We start from the raw sequence: 16759 nt of genomic DNA, 5'->3' as shown, positions 1-16759 counted from the left end.
TAGACTGTAATACAAATAGTTGAGTTTGCCAGGTGCATACAACATTTATGACAGGTTTTCATGAAAGTGTTGGTGTGCTTGACAATCCCATTTTGCACTTCAACAATAAAACTGAAGTGAGCTAAACAAACTGAGAAATGTTTCTTTTTAGTTAAAACAGATGTTGTCAAAGTTTTCCTTTGGGGACATAATTTGAAGTTGGAAAAAGGTAATAAATTGCAATATATCGCAATATATTTAAAATTGCAATAATATTGTATCGTGACACAAGTATTGTGATAATATCGTATCGTGAGGCTTCTGGTGATTTCCCACCCCTAATATTTTCCATGTCTGTGATTTTTGTTTTGTTTTTGTAGTTATATATACAGGGCGTAAAACTAACTTTTTGCCACACCTGCCAATGGCCGGTGACATGATCAAATTTACCGGCCCAAAAGTTTTATTTTACCGGCCTTGAAACTCTTTTTGTCTGTTATTACTACTACAATGACTAAACATATTTACAATGTTTTTAATTTGTCCTGCTGGTGCATTTTCCCTCAATTTTCCCTATTAATTATAGCCATTCAACATTACAGTATAATTGAAAGCCATTATTTTTAACATTTAATAGGCTTTTTTTTTTTTACATTTAATAGGCTTTCTTAAACATTTAAGTGATTTTAAAACAATTTTCACAAACTATATTATATATGCATAAACTATACATATTAATCTTTATTCAAGCTACAAAAGTTATCAAAAGCTACGCAAGAGTGCATTTTTTTTTTTACATTTAATAGGCTTTCTTAAACATTTAAGTGATTTTAAAACAATTTTCACAAACTATATTATATATGCATAAACTATACATATTAATCTTTATTCAAGCTACAAAAGTTATCAAAAGCTACGCAAGAGTGCATCCACGAGTTACACATCTGACTAGCGCATAACTTAGTTCAAGATAACTTGTCCATTTACGCCTTTTTGTGCATATATAAATTGTAATATTATATTTATGTTCTATAAATATCTGATTCTCATATAGCCTAATTAACCCGCTATAACAAGCGCTTGAGTTTACCGGTGTTCATTCAGCTCTTCAGCTACAGCGCACGCAGCTCAAACAGCAATGCTGCTATTTAAAACAGTGGTATTCATTTGTTACTTTTTCTAAATCATTGATGCATTATTAATAATAACCACCACTTTTATTTTATCAACAATATGGTTTAGTAATTAAAATCATTTTATTATATTATCATATATTTATTATTATTGTCCGTACAGAGGCTATTCCGTTTTATTGATCCATGGCGCATGCATTTTGATTCTTTACACATGTAATGATCTCCAGTGACTTATTTGCGTTATGTATGTATATCTTTTTTTTTTTTTTTTGTAAGGCTTTTTTATGACGAAGTTTGGTTATGGTAGAGAGTAAAATTTTTAAAGCATACACTGCTCAAACTAGGCTGCTTATGTTGAAGTGTTTGGGATGTGGCTTGTAATGATGAGACCTTTTTTGTAATCAGGCTCTCAAAACTATAAAAATTTGGATATAGGTTTGTCGGCCAACATTTCGGCTTTCAAATATAAAGAATTATCGGTATCGGTGCATCCCTATATATATATATATATATATATATAATATAGTTAATAGTATGTGTGAAAACATAGACTACTAAATATTGGCCTATAATAATATGTATAGTAGCATCATTGACATGGTCAGTAACTAATCAGTGATGTTTTGTTTCTTTTTCATGTTTAATGTTATAAAATTATAAACTTAAAAATTAGGAATTTTCAGAAACTACTTTTTTTATACAAGTAAAAATTCTTGTGTGTGAAAATGTAGACTGCTTATATAATAAATTTAAAATAAAGTAATATAATAAAATAATATATAATGAAATATAATAATAAATGTAAATAGAAAAATCCCTTTTTATAATATATTAATATAGGCCAGGACAGATGGAAATGAACTACTGGCCCAGCTGGACAAGCAGAAAAATGGCTGCTTTAAATCAGGACGAGAGAGATAAATGAAGTCCTGTGCCCTGACCGCGTGTGCTTCTGTTCTTGTGTCCTTGCAGCAGTTCTGTGGTGTTTTGGGTCACACATTTATGGAGTTTCTGAAGGACAGTGGCGACTACTGCCAGGCTCAGCACGGCGTTTATGCAGAGAAGTGAACGGCCGGCCTTGCTACCTCATCAGAACAGAGACTTGTGTTACAGTTTTAAAGTTGGCGGGATCGGGCTTGGAGAGCGGGCGTCCACAGCGGTCGGCGGTTCTGGATGGGGTAAAAAAAATCTCTTGAAGTTCACTGCCCTTGTCGGCCCTACGTCTTCACTCTCACCAGAGGACCAGCCTTGTTTTCTAGGGTTTTTCCTTTTTTTTTTGCTATTAATCCCGCCCACCTCTGGGTCACACCTCTTTTCTCCTAATCGTATCCGCCAGCATTTCTTTTGTTATTAGAGAAAGTTTTTTCCATTTTTTTCTTTGAGATTTTCAAGCTGTTTTGAAAACTCAAAAATGGCACGTATGAATAGACCTGCCCCAGTGGAGATCACTTACAAAAACATGAGATTCCTCATTACCCACAACCCCACTAATGCCACGCTTCACAAATTCATTGAGGTGAGTGTTGGTTTAAACGCACTAAATGTGTTGTTTTGGATAGACGGATTATAAAACCCTCATAATTACAAAACATCACTTACATGATATTCCATTAGGAACTGAAGAAATATGGGGTGACGACGGTAGTTCGAGTGTGTGAGGCCACATATGATGCAAACCTGGTTGTTAAAGAAGGTATTCAGGTTCTGGTAAGTCCACACGAACCAGTTCACCTACATGACAGTGAATAGAAATGTCCATTCTTATCTCGTGCCTTATCTTTTAATGCAGGATTGGCCCTTTGATGATGGAGCTCCTCCCTCTAACCAGATCGTTGATGATTGGCTGAATCTTCTTCGGATGAAGTTTAGGGAGGAGCCAGGCTGCTGTATTGCCGTACATTGTGTTGCAGGCCTTGGAAGGTAATTTTATTGGGATTCAAGATCATTGGCTGTATCATAATGTGTAAACATGGAATAAAACCCGTTTTGAGCTTTGCATGGAAATCTTAGTTGTTGTTTTTCCCCACAGAGCCCCAGTGCTGGTTGCTCTGGCCCTGATTGAGTGTGGCATGAAATATGAGGATGCTGTTCAGTTCATTCGACAGTAAGTTAACTTCATATTTTTGAAAATAATACAATCTTCATTCTTAAAGACAAAGGTTTATTTAATCCCCCCCCCCCAGAAAGCGCCGTGGAGCATTCAACAGCAAGCAGCTCTTCTATCTGGAAAAATATCGTCCCAAAATGCGTCTTCGATTCAAGGATTCCAACGGCCACCGCAACAACTGCTGCATTCAGTAAAAGCTTGCGTATCAGCCTTTCTCAAATGTGTAATGGGAATTTGTATCTAGCATAGGTAGTTTGTTCTCTTGTTCTAACTGTGAAAATGCCGTTACAAAAATTAAGCTTATTTCGTTACAAGTGTCCCCCGCCCTTCTCTTTGTTTGTATGTATTTCCTGTGGCGAAGCAAGGTAAAGTGCTTGTTTGAACATGAGCTTAAGTGTTTTGCGATGAAGTTTGTTGGTGAAACATGGTCAAATCCCAACTCTGCCAAACACGTTGTATGCTTTATAGCCTAAATGGGTTTGATTAAAAAATGTCATGCATTTTTTGTTGTTGATGATTTCAGTCTATCTGTAATAAACACCTGCCTCTGCAAAAATCTCAAATAAATGCCTTATTACAGCAGAAAGACACCATCTGGTGGAGTTCTCGGTGGCATTTGGAGAGGTTTCTCAGTGATGTTTTTTGCAGAAAAAAATCAGGAAGAGAGATTAAAAAAAATGGAAGAAAATATAATCCGTTTATATAAATATATTTAAGGGTGGGGTACTACTTTTTGTTGTTTATCCAAACTTTGTTTACCTATTACTGCCAATAGTGTGATGTTTGTGTTTTAGCTTAAAACTGGACCTCAATGTCTGCAGTATTTTTATGGCTTTTTTTTATTTATATACGGTATTTGATTGTGTACTGTTAAATCACCTATTTATATCATTGGGTATGTTTTAGTATAGCAAGAAACAAGTCTGCCCATTTGAGAGTACAATAAAGATACACTGAAGGAGCATTTGACCTCGTCTGTGCTTGATTTTAACTTTTAAATTAAAAACATGCAGCACTTTATCAAAATTTTTATTTTCTTCCCTTTTCACAACCGTTGGTGTCACATCAATCTTGTCTACAATAAATAAAGCATATAGAAACTTCCTAGATCGCTTTTAAACATCAAGACCTCTCCCTCACTGCAAAGAACCACAAAAATGTTCACGAAATTGGAGAAAGTCTCTTAAGGTTAAAACAACCCAAAAACCATTTAATAAAATGCTTGCCAATCATTTTTTAGCAATGCAATATTGACAAATTTACAATGTTTAGGACTCCCTCTGATTAGTGATAGATCTGATAGTCCTTTTAACAGCCTTTAATGTGTAAAGTGACCACGTCGTGGCGACGTAATTTTGTATGCATCCAGGACCTTAAAAAATATCAAGTATATTCAAATGAGATTGAACTAGAGCATATATTTTTTGCAAGCTATAATTTCATTATTTATGGGGCAATTTAGGTTTACTTTGAATCTTAATAGAATAATTGGAGCTATACAAAAGTATGTCCAAAAAAAAAAAATTATCTTAGTAAATGGGGACTGGATGAAATTGGGAACCCTAATATGAATTGATCCAACTTCACACAGGTGTTTGATAAGTACTTTTTGTCATTTTATTCGTTTATATGTCTAGTTTTTATCTTTTTTTTTTAAATTTTGGTTAACATTTATTTCAGTAACAGACAATAGCATCACTTCTCAAAGCAAACTCACCGATCCTTTCTCGCCTGGCTCTCCCTCATCACCCTGGGAAAATAAATGGACATGGAGTTTAGGATCAGCAAGGGGGTCATGACTGAATACATAACCAATACATCCAAAGACATTCAAATATCTGTGCTGTTATATATCTGTACTTACAACATCTCCTTTGTCTCCAGGTGTTCCCTCTTCACCAGGTGGGCCCTAAACAAACATGCATTAGATGCATTATAATATAGATTTAATTGATGTTATATAAAGTAAAACTAAAATGACACACACACACACACACACACACACATATATATATATATATACTGTATATATATGTATTGGCTTACTTGCTCTCCTTTTGGACCAGTTAGACCAACAGCTCCCTGGAGAATGATAAAATAAGATTGTGCTTTTAATCTTAACTATAACCATTTGATAACTGCCTAAAAATGGCTATGTAAAATATAACATGTTTTGAATTCATTTTTTATTTTTTCAAGTGATTTTTAATTTTGGCAACTTGTTTCTGGAAAAAAATATTGGTCCACAGAGAATCTAGTTTTAAAGATCGGCAATAAAGAGAATAATGCTTATAATCCACATTTGTCAAATTCTGAAATTCCTAAATCACATGACCTCACCAATTTACATATTTAATTCAGTAAGTGAAACATTTAATTCACATTATATTTAATCACATTATTGCACACCCTGTATTAAAATACAGGAAGTTAGCGTTTTTAATTCATAAAAATGTCTTTAGCACTAAAGATACATAGACAACTTTTAACAAATGATTTGATTGGCTCTTTTGTATTTTGAATCGATCTGTAGTTTCTGCTTTTGAAATCCTACCCTGTCGCCTTTCTGCCCGATGAAGCCAGCAGGCCCTGGAAGACCAGGAAGGCCCGGATCTCCTTTAGAACCCTGTAAAAATACATAAATACACAGACACACACAAATAAATACAAATTCATGAACACTACATGGCTTGTGCCCGTAGCTGCTGCACAAACCACATCTGCTCTAAAAAAAACACAGTCGGCAGCTCAGTGAGCAGAATGCTGGCGGGACTCGTCTGAGGTGTGTGGATGGATGTGGACTATGATTAAGCCTGATGCCCTTCGCTGGCTGCTTGAAGGAATTCCTGCAAGACAGAGGGCTCATTCAGCCCCCCGTCCTGCTCTGAATATCCCCTTACCAAAGAAAATATCCCCAGCTACTAGGCCTCAATAACAACAGGCTATTCATGCCCCTACCAGCCGATTACTGCACTAAAGCTCACTAGAGCTTTCTAAGGAGATTGCATTACAGTTTGGAGCACTATTAAGCTCCTCAGCATAGGACAGGAATCTGAGAGCTAAGATCAAGTCAAACATGTTTCTGCTTTTCATACTGTGTTGTAAATACGCTTCAAAGTGTTTGTTTTACTGCACTTTATCTATTTGCATCTGTAGATTTCAATTACAATACATATCTTTAAAGGTCATTTTCTCAAAACATGTTTTGTTTTCTCATTTCTGGCTGTTGACAGTATTTTCTGTCAGATTACAGAGTGATACAAATAGATATCCAAAGTCTAATATTTCAACAATATGAAATGAATTTTGAACCTGGCTTTATCCGGTGTTATGTTAGGTGCTGGAAATTTATTATGTGCACATTTAATTAGCATATTTAAACAAAATGTTCTTTAAATACAAAAATGTTTGCAATTCTTTATGTAAACACACACACACTAGTCTTACATTTTTTAATGTATATAGATATAGAGCTTATGTTCAAGTACAAACTAAATCTTTACCATGTAGGATATTTATTAGTGTTTCATAGACATGAAATTATATTTTGGCCTGTCCCAAATGGTAACCTTAGCCCACACTGTCCTGCTTCTACACTTTACCCCATGGATTGTTTAATAGTGGACACCCTAGTGTTTTACACTTCAGAGATGTGTGCGTGAGAACTTCCACATCAAATCTGCAATATGGGACAAGACCTTTGAGAGTTTAAAGGATGTGTAATTTCTTTGGAATCCATTTTCAAGTGTCTTATTTGTCATCTTCCAAAGATTTCTCTTCTTCTTTCATTTGTCCTTCATCTCTTTCCACATTTTTGCCTGTTCTTTGTAGCTCCAGGCTATTCTCAATTGCCATGAAGCTTCACCTAAGAGAAGGGATGTAACAATGCACACCGAGCCAGATGAAAATCGATTAAAAAAAATATGTGACAATTCAAGTTGAGATGTTAAACGAATCACGACACAATTGGGACTGGGAGTTTATATGAATGTATCTCTGAGGGGAAAAATTTAGATGGTATTATATTTTTATCTTTCCTCTGTATAATGTATATTAAAGTAGTGTTTATAAGCGCAGCACTGCTTTGTTTAAAGCGGTATATGAGGAAATGCTGTATCGCTGCTGTTCCATAAGCGCCACCTGCTGTCAGAGAGTAAATTTGCATTCTCATTCATCCCGTCTTCTGTTTTTGTTCAGTGTTTTACATGTAGTTCAGTTTTCATAATTTAGTTTTTGCTTCAAATTTCAAAATTGTACAGTCTAATTTAAAGGTGCCATAGAATGGAAAACTGTATTTACCTTGGCATAGTTGAATAATAACAGTTCTGTACATGGAAATGACATACCGTGAGCCTCAAACACCATTGTTTCCTCCTTCTTATGTAAATCTCGTGCATGCAAAAGACCACTGAAAAATAGGCGAATCAGAACATGACACCGACTGTGACGTTACAGTCGGCATCACTAATAGTTACGCCCCCAACATTTGCATATACCAGCCCATGTTCTATGCCAGCCGCCAGCCGAACCTGCACAGCCGAATCATCAGAAGTTCTGCAGGTATTGTGAAGAAACAAGCGAGGATAATAGCGAAAATGGCAGATCATGGAAATAAATGTTATGTTCCAGGCTGTGCAGGGGATGTGATGTGCAGGGATGGGATGGTGTCTGTATTCAGAAAGGCACGGAAAACAAATAACGCGCGCGTTCTAATAAAACAACGCGAGCCACTGAAGGGACATGGTTAGCCGCTTGCTAGCGGTAGCCTGTTACATTACAGTACATAAGATTTCACTTACTACATAAACAGAGTAAGGAGAGATGACTGAGGATGATGGCGAATGATTTACAGATCCTGAGCACCACTGACAAGCATCTGATCTCGTAAAATGTGTGGTAAGTACTGCCGCTGTAGTTTACACAGATCACGTGCGATCGCAAATCTTGAAAGTAAAAAGCTATCGTGCATTGGAAAGCAGTTTCAATGCTTCGCATATTAATAGCGGCTCCCTGATGCCCGCATTTTATATACAGTATAATCTGCATCTTTTATGGTGGAATTGTAGTTTCTGATGACTCACCCTTGCACCTGGTGAGCCTGCAGACCCATCAGGACCTCTCACTCCTCTCTCACCCTGGAGAAAATGACAGAACGTTATAGAAGTGACACGTTTCTTTATATGACACTATATGATGGAAGAGGAAATATACTCACTGGCCCACCTCTTGGGCCGACTGGTCCCACCTCTCCTTGCTCGCCACGTTCACCCTGAAATCAAAACATCAGAAGTTGTTCATCCCTCCACATAGGCCTGCAAGCTGTGGTGAACAAATGGATAACCGTGACTCACTGTTTTTCCATTATTTCCAATCAGACCTGCCACACCTGGATCACCAGTATTTCCCTGGAGCAAAGACAAAACAGGTTATCCTTCCTGCTAATGGACACTAGAGGTGCACCGGTTGAACAGCCATCATTCGCAACCAGACGGTGTTTGCTCCAAACATTCAGCTATATTGATCTATGTTCCGCACACAAAATGCATTGGAATCATTTTGCAAAATGTCATTTGAAAATGGGACGTTAACAGAAGCCAGTAACAGGACAGGCTGAAGACAGACGAAAAGAGGAGAGTAGAGAAAATATTGTCCCAGACAGATCAAGGCTCACTGTTCGCAATGCTTGGAGTCGGTTCACAAAAGTTTCAATTGCATTTTCTTTTCATCTTACCTGCGTAGAGTGCCTATTAAAGTAGTATTTATAGGAAGTGTTTTTCTTTAAATCTTGAATTTATATAATCCAATTGAAATACAAAAAATAACTGCTCATGCTATATGTATGTAGCATCTTTGTTTGGATTGTGATTACAATGTGGTGGTTACAAATGATAATAGAGCAAATAATAGGTACTGGAATCGGCCCATTTACTGGTAAAAAAGAAACAATAGGCATCGGCAAAAAAAAAATTTGGGCATCATTACTAAGATTCTTCAGAAATCATGATGATTGATGCTCAAGATTATTAATGTTAAAAGCCGCTTAATATTGAGCTGCTTTATATTTTTGTGGAAACCACGATTCATTTTTTTCAGGATTTTTTTATGAAAAATATGTTGAAAAAGATTTTTGTAACATTGCAAAAGTCTTTACTGTCACTTTTGATCAATTTAATGCCTCCTTGCTGAAAAAAGGTATTTAAAAAAAAAATCTGTCTGAAAATCTTACTGACCCCAAACTTTTGAACGGCATTGTATCTCAGCAAACATTTAAAAAAGGAATCTATCTTGGATATACCAAGATAACAAACAAAAAAAGCACACTTTTATGAAGATACACTCTTAACGATTCACACTTGAATGACCTACTTTTTCACCCATGTGACCTTTTGCTCCTGAAATGCCTGGCAAACCCTGAAGGAGAAGAAAGTATCAAAAATGCAAGCCATTCCCAGTCATCTCACAAGTAGATATCACGGCATATTAATTGCATATCGAACAGGGGTCAAAGGTCATACGCACTGGAAATCCCTGAAGTCCAGCCTCACCAGGCGAGCCAACTTTTCCAGGAAGACCCTAAAACAATATGCAGATAAAAATCACTTCACCATAGAAAGAGACAAACAGTGATGTAAATTATTTTTCTCTGCAGACATGAATTATTAAAGTCATTACCTTCACTCCGGGCAGCCCTGGAATCCCATCACGAGCATCCACCGCAGGCAGACCCTACATCACAAAGATGCCATTTTATTGTATAATCATTCACTTTAGGATAATACAATATAGAATAGCATTCATAAAACTGCAACACAGGTAACTTACAGTCTCTCCTTTCGGTCCAGGTAAACCCAAAAGTCCTTGCAACCCCCGAGGTCCCTAGAAAGAAAAAGCCACATTAGAAATCAAAATATAGCAAGCTTGTTGAGTCTGCTTGAGCTGTTAATAAGTCATGATAAATATAATGCAATGTGTTGTTTTGTTGTTGGATGATAACTCACCTGAGCTCCTTTTGGTCCAGTCTCACCTACTTTTCCTCTTTGACCCCGATCACCCTTTAAAAATTGAAAAACAATATAAATCTATACGTTTTATTTCACACATTTATTAACAAAAACAAATCAACCAACAGCTTGTAAAACGTAAAAAGGGACCTGTGAAGATAACATTAAAGGAACACGCCACTATTTTTTAAAATAGGCTAATTTTCCTACTCCCCTAGAGTTAAACAGTTGAGTTTTACCGTTATCGAATCCATTCAGTCGATCTCCGGGTCTGGCGGTATCACTTTTAGCTTAGCTTAGCATAGATCATTGAATCGGATTAGACCGTTAGCATCTCGCTCAAAAAAATGACCAAAGAGTTTTGATATTTTTCCTATTTAAAACTTGACTCTTCTGTAGTTACATCGTGTACTAAGACCGACGGAAAATGAAAAGTTGTGATTTTCTAGGCCGATATGGCTAGGAACTATACTCTCATTCCGGCGTAATAATCAAGGAGCTTTGCTGCCGTACCATGGGTGCAGCAGGAGCAATGATATTATGCAGCGCCTGAAAATAGTCCCCAGCTAGATAATAGGAAAAATATCTAAACTCTTTGGTCATTTTTGAGCGAAATGCTAACGGTCTAATCAGATTCAATTATCTATGCTAAGCTAAGCTAAAAGTGATACCGCCAGACCCGGAGATCGGCTGAAGGGATTCGAAAACAGTAAAACTCAACTGTTTATCTCTAGGGGAGATGGAAAATGAGCCTATTTTCAAAAATAGTGGCGTGTTCCTTTAACATTAATGTAAATAAATGATAGGTACAAGTACAGATGCATGTTTAAAAATGTGGTTAAAGGCCAAAATTTTGCTGTGACTTGATTTTGCCACTTACAGGAGCGCCCTGAATACCCTGAGGGCCCAGGTCGCCAACATTTCCACGGAGTCCCTAATGGGCAAGAAAATACATTTGGTCATTTCAAAAGATATCATTGTTATTGATTTAGATATGAAGATCTAGGGCTGGGTTTTGATGATTTTTGATGAATTTCACAATTCGATTCGATTTTGATTCACGAGCTTGCTCGATATCGGTTATTTTGGATATATCAGGTACAGTACATGTCAAAGTTTCTCAAGGAAAAAAAAATCTCTCAATTAATGCTGTAAAATATACCTGAGAGTCAGTTAGTACTACATTACTATAATATTGAAGGTTAAGATTAACTGATTTGTATACAAACACTTCAATTACGTAAGTTATACGTTTTCATAATAATAAAGCAATAATACTAACTTTAAAATTACATAATTATATTTCTACTCCGAATCATTTTTTTTTAAATGTAAACATTAAAATGGTGGCCATCATAAAAACTTGACAGATTTATTCAAACAAAAATGAATTACTGAGGAACAGTGAAAATTATAATGATGTTATATGGTGCATATATTTAGCAAAATGTCTTAATTTCTGGCAATATTGTCGACTCGATTGCACAGATACTATTTGAACTGAACTGAGCTGGACGATGACACCACTTGATCAGTGATAAACTGACTCTAACTGGAAAATTGAGTGTTTACTTTTGTCCTCTTGATTATCGACACGCTACTTTCCTGTTTAATACTGTAAATCTGCTTTGACACATTGTATAAAACGCTATATAAATAAAGGTGACTTCAGCAAATGGACCTGTCACGCCACATTGAACATATTGTTTGAATATTGTAATAAAATGGACAGAATTTGAAATCTGAGACTTTGTTTTATATCAAAAGTAACAAAGCACAGACCTTCTTGCGATTTATTGGATGGGAGGCGTGCTACAATGTTGCGTTCATTAACCGGAAAAAGGCTAGACTAATCGATTCTTAGGATTTAAGAAGCCCGACTTTTGACCCTCACCCTGTCCCCTTTAGGGCCCATCATCCCTGTGATTCCTCTGAGACCCTGTGGACCCTATAATAACAAAACAAGCACACAAAGAGATGTTGAGTGACAGCACTCTCACGCCTGACACAAACAAAGAACAGTAGATAAGTAATGTCTTTTTTTACAGGAAGGCCTTGTGCTCCTGGCTCTCCATGTGCTCCCTGGTCTCCTTCGTCACCCTGTAAGATGTAAGAAAAAACGTAACAAAATGACACACCCCGACTCGATCTTTGTATCTTAGCTAGCTTAATTATTCTAACAATGATGTTGTGCTGTGGGCCTCAATTTGATACATTAATTATTTGTCACAAAGGAATCACGCCAAGCTTGACCTATGCAACTGTCACCTTATGTCCTTGCCTTCCTGGTTCACCTGATTCACCTTTGACACCTTTGTGGCCCTAAAGATGAACAAAGCACCAGAATGAGCAATACTTGTTTGAGCATCCAGAAAGTTTCACATTTCAAACTTACCTTCATGCCTGGAAGACCTGTGTATCCATTCAGGCCAGAAGTACAGGCATTTGGACACTGAGAAACATAACAAAGACAGATCAATTAGCAGAAACATTGATGATAAAGATTTAGAATACTTATGACTACTTGAATTATTGAAAATATTTCATACTATGTTTCATCTAATTGAAAACATTTACATGCCAACCGGTCATCAAGTGTGGTGTTTGTTCACTTTTAGTTTTGAAGAACATAAGCTAAAGGTCAAATACCTTTATGAATGAATTAAATGAAATGAATGTTCCATGAATGTACAATTCCATAGTAATCATCTATAATAGGAATGTTTTTGAAAACATCACTCAGTTGTTGTCTAAAAAGGCTACCAGATATGAGACTTGAGGATACATACCAGCTCCTTACCATCCCAGACTCCAGGAGGGCCCTATGTATAGAATGAATATAGTTTAACAGTAGCCATTTATGAATCCAGGATATCAGTGAATGATCATTAAGATCTAAACATTACTTACTCTGGGCCCTGCCAGTCCTGGATCACCAACAGGACCTCTCGGTCCACGACTTCCCTTTACAGCAGAACCAGAGACAGATACTCCAATTTATTATTCATCTATTTGATTTTGATTTGTTTTTGGATCGGTGTATAATGGAATAATGTTACGTACAGGAGGTCCAGCTTTGCCCAGCTCTCCAGGTAACCCATCTTCCCCATCAGCACCCTTCAGTAGAAAAGAAAAACAATTAAACAGCTTATTCTTGAATAACAAAAGAACAATGTACTAATAATGTCCCCTATTAAAAAGACTAAACAACAATAAAATGCACTCACAGCTTCACCATCCTCTCCAACACCCTGTTAACAAAGTAACAGATGTGCAATGACACCAAATTAGCAAGGGAAAAAATCTTGCAGCATTACATCACAGAACACACTAGAAGGTCATAGGCCTGAACTTTATCGAATGGCCTAATGCCTGCAACAGCTCAAAGTGTGTACAGCCATCTGGTCACTGTTTAAACAGATATATTTTTGCATAATAACAAGCTAACTGGACAGAAAACATCCCTATTAAGCTGTGATTATTCTAGCAGCACACTAAAATTACAGAATTTGAAGCATTTACTTACAATGGCTCCCCTTGGTCCCGGCTCACCAGGTTCACCCTGATAAGGAATAAATGTCAAACCACAGGATCTTTTAAGTGCACTTTAATGATTTAGAGGTAATTCTTTAACTTCTTCAAGTGAAGCATCACTAATACTACTGTAAAATTCAGCCATTCACGATAAAGACCTAATATGTTAAAAATGCATCTATGTGCACTTTTACTTATTATTAACTGAAAAGTGAAATAATAAGTGGAACTTAATATTAAGCGTGAACTTACTTTTTGTCCAGGAGGGCCAACAGGGCCAGGGGCACCACGGGGCCCAGTCAAACCCTTAGGAAGACACAACCATCTATCAGCACGGGCTTCACTTTGACTGACTGCAGATCAAATGTCCGTTACTTTATTCACTGAACTGATTGCTGAACTAATGTTATTGTGATACAGCTGCAGAATTTCAGAGCTCATTATTTCACTTTAATAATATTGTTTGAAACATAGTGTGTGAAATTAATTAATTGCCTCAGACACACTGACCAATCATAAATGACATTTACCAATCCCCTGACTTTGACAAGTAACAAACCCCGCCCACATTTTCTCTAATATATGTACAGCAGACCACTGCAGATACCTGTATTCAACACTTTAAGGAAAACAGGAAACATATCTAAGGGGATAGGAAGCATATCTATATCTATAAGTGACAGCCATTTTTATATAACTTTATGCATATAGAATGCTTTAGAATTCATTTTTTTACTTAAATTATTTGCATCAGTAATAATACAATAGAACCATTCATACAAAAAATAAATCAGTTTTTTGTACAAATAATGCCAACATGATAGACTCATAATGCAAGCAAAAATATAACATCTTTATAGCAGATTTTTTTTTAACAGTAATGTTTAAATAATAGGCTACTCTGCAAAAAAAAAAAAAATATATATATATATAGGTATTTTCTAGGAAAAATATTTAAATGTCCTTTAAGGAAAATAAAGAAGATAATTTACTTTAGAAGCAAAAAAAAACAAAAAAAATATTTTAAAGCTGGTCTTCATTCATGCTTTAAACAAGAAAATATATTTGCCATGGGTGTAAGAATTAATTCATGATATAATCTCTGGAAGTAGTCTCTTAATATCTTAAATTCCAGTTCTCAAGTAAATATATACAGTATGAACACAAGACAAAATGATTTTTGCTGTGATTAATTATAGCACTAGCTAAATTCTAAAGCTCAGGGGAGTCACAAAGCAGTCGGTGTGCTTCGGTTTAATGCTCAGTCCAGCACACAGTTCAGCTCCCGTGGCTCCATACTTGTACAAAAAGGCCTCTGTCTTCATCAGGAAGCCAATATGGGGCTCTCTCTGCTTACTCTTTCCTCTCCGGTCCTTTTTTTCCATCCAGGAGCTTTTTTTTCACTCAGACCCCTCCAATGCAAACTACACTCACAGGCTCTGATGCTGCAAGTGTTACTTAGAAAAGAAAAGCTGATTTTATCTTGGTTTCTAGCCCTTTACAAAAATAAAGAGCAAGACTCACATCCGCTCCTGGTTTTCCTGGAAGGCCATTTAATCCATCCTTGCCATTGTCCCCATCAAGGCCCTGACGGATTCATCAGATTAATGGACTGGTTGCTCATCATTTCAGCTATGAAGAATTATTTTTGTTGCGGAAGATATAAATACTTACTGGGGGGCCATCTGGGCCAGGGCCAGGTCCCCTATCACCCTGAAATCATACGAAATACTAACTAAATAACTCAAATAAAAGTTGTTATTCGAGGCTACAAGAATATACCATACTGTAAGCTAAGAAATCAGAGAATCTCTGAGGAATTAAATAGATAGATAGATAGATAGATATGTGACTCACATCAATGCCGTCAACACCAGAAAAACCAGGAAGCCCTGGAGGTCCAGGTGGTCCTCTTGGACCAACTGGCCCCCTCTAAAAAAAATACACAACAATAATAATAATAACAGAAATGCATTTACAAAAACAAACCTCCGCTTGCTTAAAATTGATCCTGCAATCCCAATAGTTTAGTCTTCAGGACAATGAAGTGTTTGTAGGTGTGCCTGATGCTGTGGTTAGAGGTATCACACTGGCTCTCTCTTATCCTGGGAAAGTGACAACAGCTGTGCACACCTGGACCATTTTACTGAAAATATCTTCCATATGTCAAGCAATGCTCTCAAACGCTTGCAAATTCAGATACACTAAATTAAGAAATATATGACATACAGTTCATAAATAGTGCATATGTGGGAAAAAACAATCTTTGGTGCTTTAGTAGCCTATATATTATTCAATAATGTCTCATCAAACATTCCTTTTCTGTCTATATATTTTTTATGTTTTTGTCCAATTTTTTTTTTACTATTAAGATATTTTAAAAAGCATGCATTGACCCCAAACACCCACACGGTCCATCTCTAGTGCAAAAAAAGCCATTGTTTCTTACCTGTGCTGAGATGATCAGGACTAACTGCAGTAAAATCAGCAGCAGGGACGCGCGGAGAGCCCCGGCGTGCGCCATAGTCACCCTGATGACTTGAAGGAGGCAAAATAGTCCTTTTTAGGAGATTTGTTGGGGTCCACGGGTTTTGTGTCAATAGTCCCCAACTAAACCTCCACACCATCTACCAGTCTCTCGATGCAGTATTAAAAAGTTATGTTTATTCATGAGCCGCGCTGGGAACTGGAAGGTGATTGGATAGGAGCTCAAAGGTTTGCATAAAATGGGCGTGGCTCAGGGATACCTGCTGTGGGTACCGCACGTAAACCTATCAATGTAGGGTCATATTTAAAGCTGATTCAGTGTTAGTAAATTATTTTTTTAATTAATTTGATTGTTTTTATTTTATTACATTTTTTTGCCAGGCTGTTAGAACGGTACAGCTTCGTACAAAAATTAAATATGGTAACAACAGCCAAATTCCATTGTAACTATAATAATGTTTTATGCATAGGAAACACGGCGAGCTGTTATTTGAAGGGAAATTAAAATGGCGTGA

At 36.5% G+C, this 16759-nt stretch overlaps 2 protein-coding genes across 2 annotated transcripts in view; one reads left to right on the top strand and one right to left on the bottom strand.

The window, feature by feature from the left end:
• Positions 1-4186, top strand: part of ptp4a1 (protein tyrosine phosphatase 4A1) — a 10362-nt gene extending 6176 nt beyond the window's left edge. The window contains exons 2-6 of the mRNA XM_016288086.1: positions 2088-2631; positions 2730-2822; positions 2905-3035; positions 3145-3219; positions 3299-4186. Coding sequence (XP_016143572.1) covers positions 2527-2631; positions 2730-2822; positions 2905-3035; positions 3145-3219; positions 3299-3416 — 522 coding nt within the window. The 5' untranslated portion in view covers positions 2088-2526 and the 3' untranslated portion in view covers positions 3417-4186. The remainder of the gene's footprint in view (positions 1-2087; positions 2632-2729; positions 2823-2904; positions 3036-3144; positions 3220-3298) is intronic.
• A 738-nt stretch (positions 4187-4924) lies between these two features.
• On the bottom strand, positions 4925-16429 carry LOC107597184 (collagen alpha-1(IX) chain-like). The gene is made up of 27 exons (XM_016288141.1): positions 16207-16429; positions 15615-15689; positions 15432-15470; positions 15282-15344; positions 14010-14063; positions 13750-13785; positions 13451-13474; positions 13287-13340; positions 13134-13187; positions 13013-13045; positions 12619-12675; positions 12492-12545; positions 12270-12323; positions 12118-12171; positions 11104-11157; positions 10221-10274; positions 10045-10098; positions 9895-9948; positions 9742-9795; positions 9589-9633; positions 8574-8627; positions 8438-8491; positions 8304-8357; positions 5777-5848; positions 5269-5304; positions 5087-5131; positions 4925-4972 (listed from the first exon to the last, which is right to left on the bottom strand). The coding sequence occupies exons 1-27, from the start codon at positions 16279-16281 to the stop codon at positions 4925-4927; spliced, it is 1404 nt and encodes a 467-aa protein (XP_016143627.1). The 5' UTR covers positions 16282-16429.
• Between the last annotated feature and the right edge of the window lie 330 nt (positions 16430-16759).

Source organism: Sinocyclocheilus grahami, unplaced genomic scaffold (assembly GCF_001515645.1).
Source record: "Sinocyclocheilus grahami isolate Dianchi unplaced genomic scaffold, SAMN03320097.WGS_v1.1 scaffold229.1, whole genome shotgun sequence".
Taxonomy (NCBI): domain Eukaryota; kingdom Metazoa; phylum Chordata; class Actinopteri; order Cypriniformes; family Cyprinidae; genus Sinocyclocheilus; species Sinocyclocheilus grahami.
The sequence above is the reverse complement of the archived record's forward strand: the minus strand, read 5'-3'. Positions and strand labels throughout refer to the sequence as shown.

Coding starts and splice junctions, on each gene's coding strand:
- LOC107597184 (XM_016288141.1), bottom strand. CDS start 16,281: ATGGCGCACGCCGGGGCTCTCCGCGCGTCCCTGCTGCTGATTTTACTG. Junction 11,158..12,117: donor TGGGCCCTAAAGGGGACAGG/GTGAGGGTCAAA, acceptor CTTGCCCATTAG/GGACTCCGTGGAAATGTTGG. Junction 5,849..8,303: donor CAGGCTCACCAGGTGCAAGG/GTGAGTCATCAG, acceptor GTATTTTTACAG/GGTTCTAAAGGAGATCCGGG.